The 1,838-nt window shown below is 29.9% G+C and overlaps 1 protein-coding gene across 4 annotated transcripts in view; it reads right to left on the bottom strand.

Moving 5' to 3' along the window:
- cora (coracle) overlaps positions 1-1,838 on the bottom strand; it is a 51,090-nt gene that overhangs the window by 16,457 nt on the left and 32,795 nt on the right. For all 4 annotated transcript variants that reach the window (XM_014438810.2, XM_014438808.3, XM_014438811.3 and 1 more), the window contains one exon: positions 465-1,730. In XM_014438810.2, the coding sequence (XP_014294296.1) occupies positions 465-1,730 (1,266 nt within the window). The remainder of the gene's footprint in view (positions 1-464; positions 1,731-1,838) is intronic.

The following is a 1,838-nucleotide window of genomic DNA, read 5'->3' as shown; positions in this document are numbered from 1 at the left end:
TATTTATTTAAATTTTATATTATCATTTTTTTTTTTTAAATTTTATTCGTTCAATAAAATAGAATTCAACCACCTGTGATGATAGTATTAAAATACTATTACCAGGCATGGCCTGAGGCATGAGAAATGTTTAATATTAATAAATAATCTCTCTTTAGGGCTTACTAGGTAGGAAAAAGATTAGTTAAAAACTATAAAAAAATAGTTTCTTTCCTTCTAAGTACTTTGGTTTAAATGCTGTGATAATAGTTGTGACAAATAAGTACTGAAAATGATTCTACAAGAAAAATATTTAATCAACTAATTGCCAAATAATAATGAGCAAATTGTTTAAAATATAACTACATTTATACTAATATAACTATATTTAATAAATAAAATAACTGCTTCTTGAGAAATAACTTTTCTTATCATTTTTGTATTTAATAATAACAAGTACAATAAATAAAAACAAAATATCTTACCGTATTAACATGGGTTGAATGGGTCACTTCTCCAGTGTCCATGTCCTCTACCTTCTCTTCAATGTTTTGGGTAACAGTTCCACCACTGCTAACTAAATGTGACTTTGTTGTTGTCATAACAACTTTGGGGCCTCGAGAATCTTCTTCATTTCCTTTTTCTGCTTCAATAAAGTCAGATGATTTTTTTCCTTTTTCTGCTTCAATAAAATCAGATGATTTTTTTCCTTTTGCAATTGACAATCTACCCTCAGTATCTACAGAGGCTGATTCTTTATCGACCTCTTTACCATGAGCCACTATGGGCTGAGTTTCGGTACCATGATGCATTCCAGCTAATGTTTCTTTGTTGGTTTCATTAGTTACATTTTCTGAGAATTGGTCTGATTTCTTTTCTGTAAGTTTATCATCTTCCTGTTTTAGAGGTTTTTCTTTCTTTTTATTAAATAGGCGATGCAGAACTTTTGAGGCAGACTCAGGATCTTGTTTAAGTTTTGCTGTTTCAACTGGAGCATAGTTGAATGCTACTCCTGTCTCAACTTTAGTTTTAGATGGTGAAGTTGGGCTTTTATTAGCACCACTGTCAAGTTTTCGGTCAGTTTCATAAGTGAACTTACTGACAGACTTGGGCCTATTTGAATCTTCTACTGAAGTATATTCATATACTTTAGTATATGGACTATTTTCAGATTCAGTTAAAGATCTATCTTTCTCAAGAACTTTGTCCGTTTTATCCGAAGATATTTCTGGAGAATTGCTCTTGTCTAATGTTGAACTAAGTGATCTTGATCTGTCTAAACTTGAGTCAGGAGATTTTTCTGAATCTGTTTTGGATTTGTCCTTTTTATCCTTTTTCTTATCTTTTTTGTCTGTTTTGAAGACGGACATTTTATCATTTTTCTTTGACTTCTGATCTTCTGAACTTTCACTTTTTTCTAAACTTTTATCCTTGCTTTTCTCTTTTTCTTTTTTATCCTTCTCATCTTTTGGTTCTTTATCTTTACTTTTTCCAAAACTTCCTAGTTTCCCTAAACTTCCAGATAAAGTAGAATCTTTATCTTTCTTACTTTTTCCATCATGAGATTTATTAGATTCTTTTGTTCTACCTTCATCAACTGCAACTGCAACAGGAATTTTCTCTTTCTTCTTCTTGTCTTTTTTCCCTTCTAGGTCGTCTTTCTCCTTTACTTGTTTTTCTTTACCACTGCTTTTCTTTTTATCTTTTGGACTTGAAGAGTGAAAAAGACTTATCAGACCATGTGAAGGACTCTATTTTTTCATGCAATTTTTTTTTGTAAAATGAAAAAAACACAAAAAAAAAAAATTAAAAAAACTAACAAAAAAAATATAAATATAAATAGAACATGTAATACTATT

The sequence above is a fragment of the Halyomorpha halys genome, unplaced genomic scaffold, assembly GCF_000696795.3.
Source record: "Halyomorpha halys isolate HHAL.00 unplaced genomic scaffold, Hhal_1.1 Scaffold68.1, whole genome shotgun sequence".
NCBI lineage: Eukaryota > Metazoa > Arthropoda > Insecta > Hemiptera > Pentatomidae > Halyomorpha > Halyomorpha halys.
Note: the sequence above shows the minus strand (reverse complement) of the source record. Positions and strands in the feature narration are given on the sequence as shown.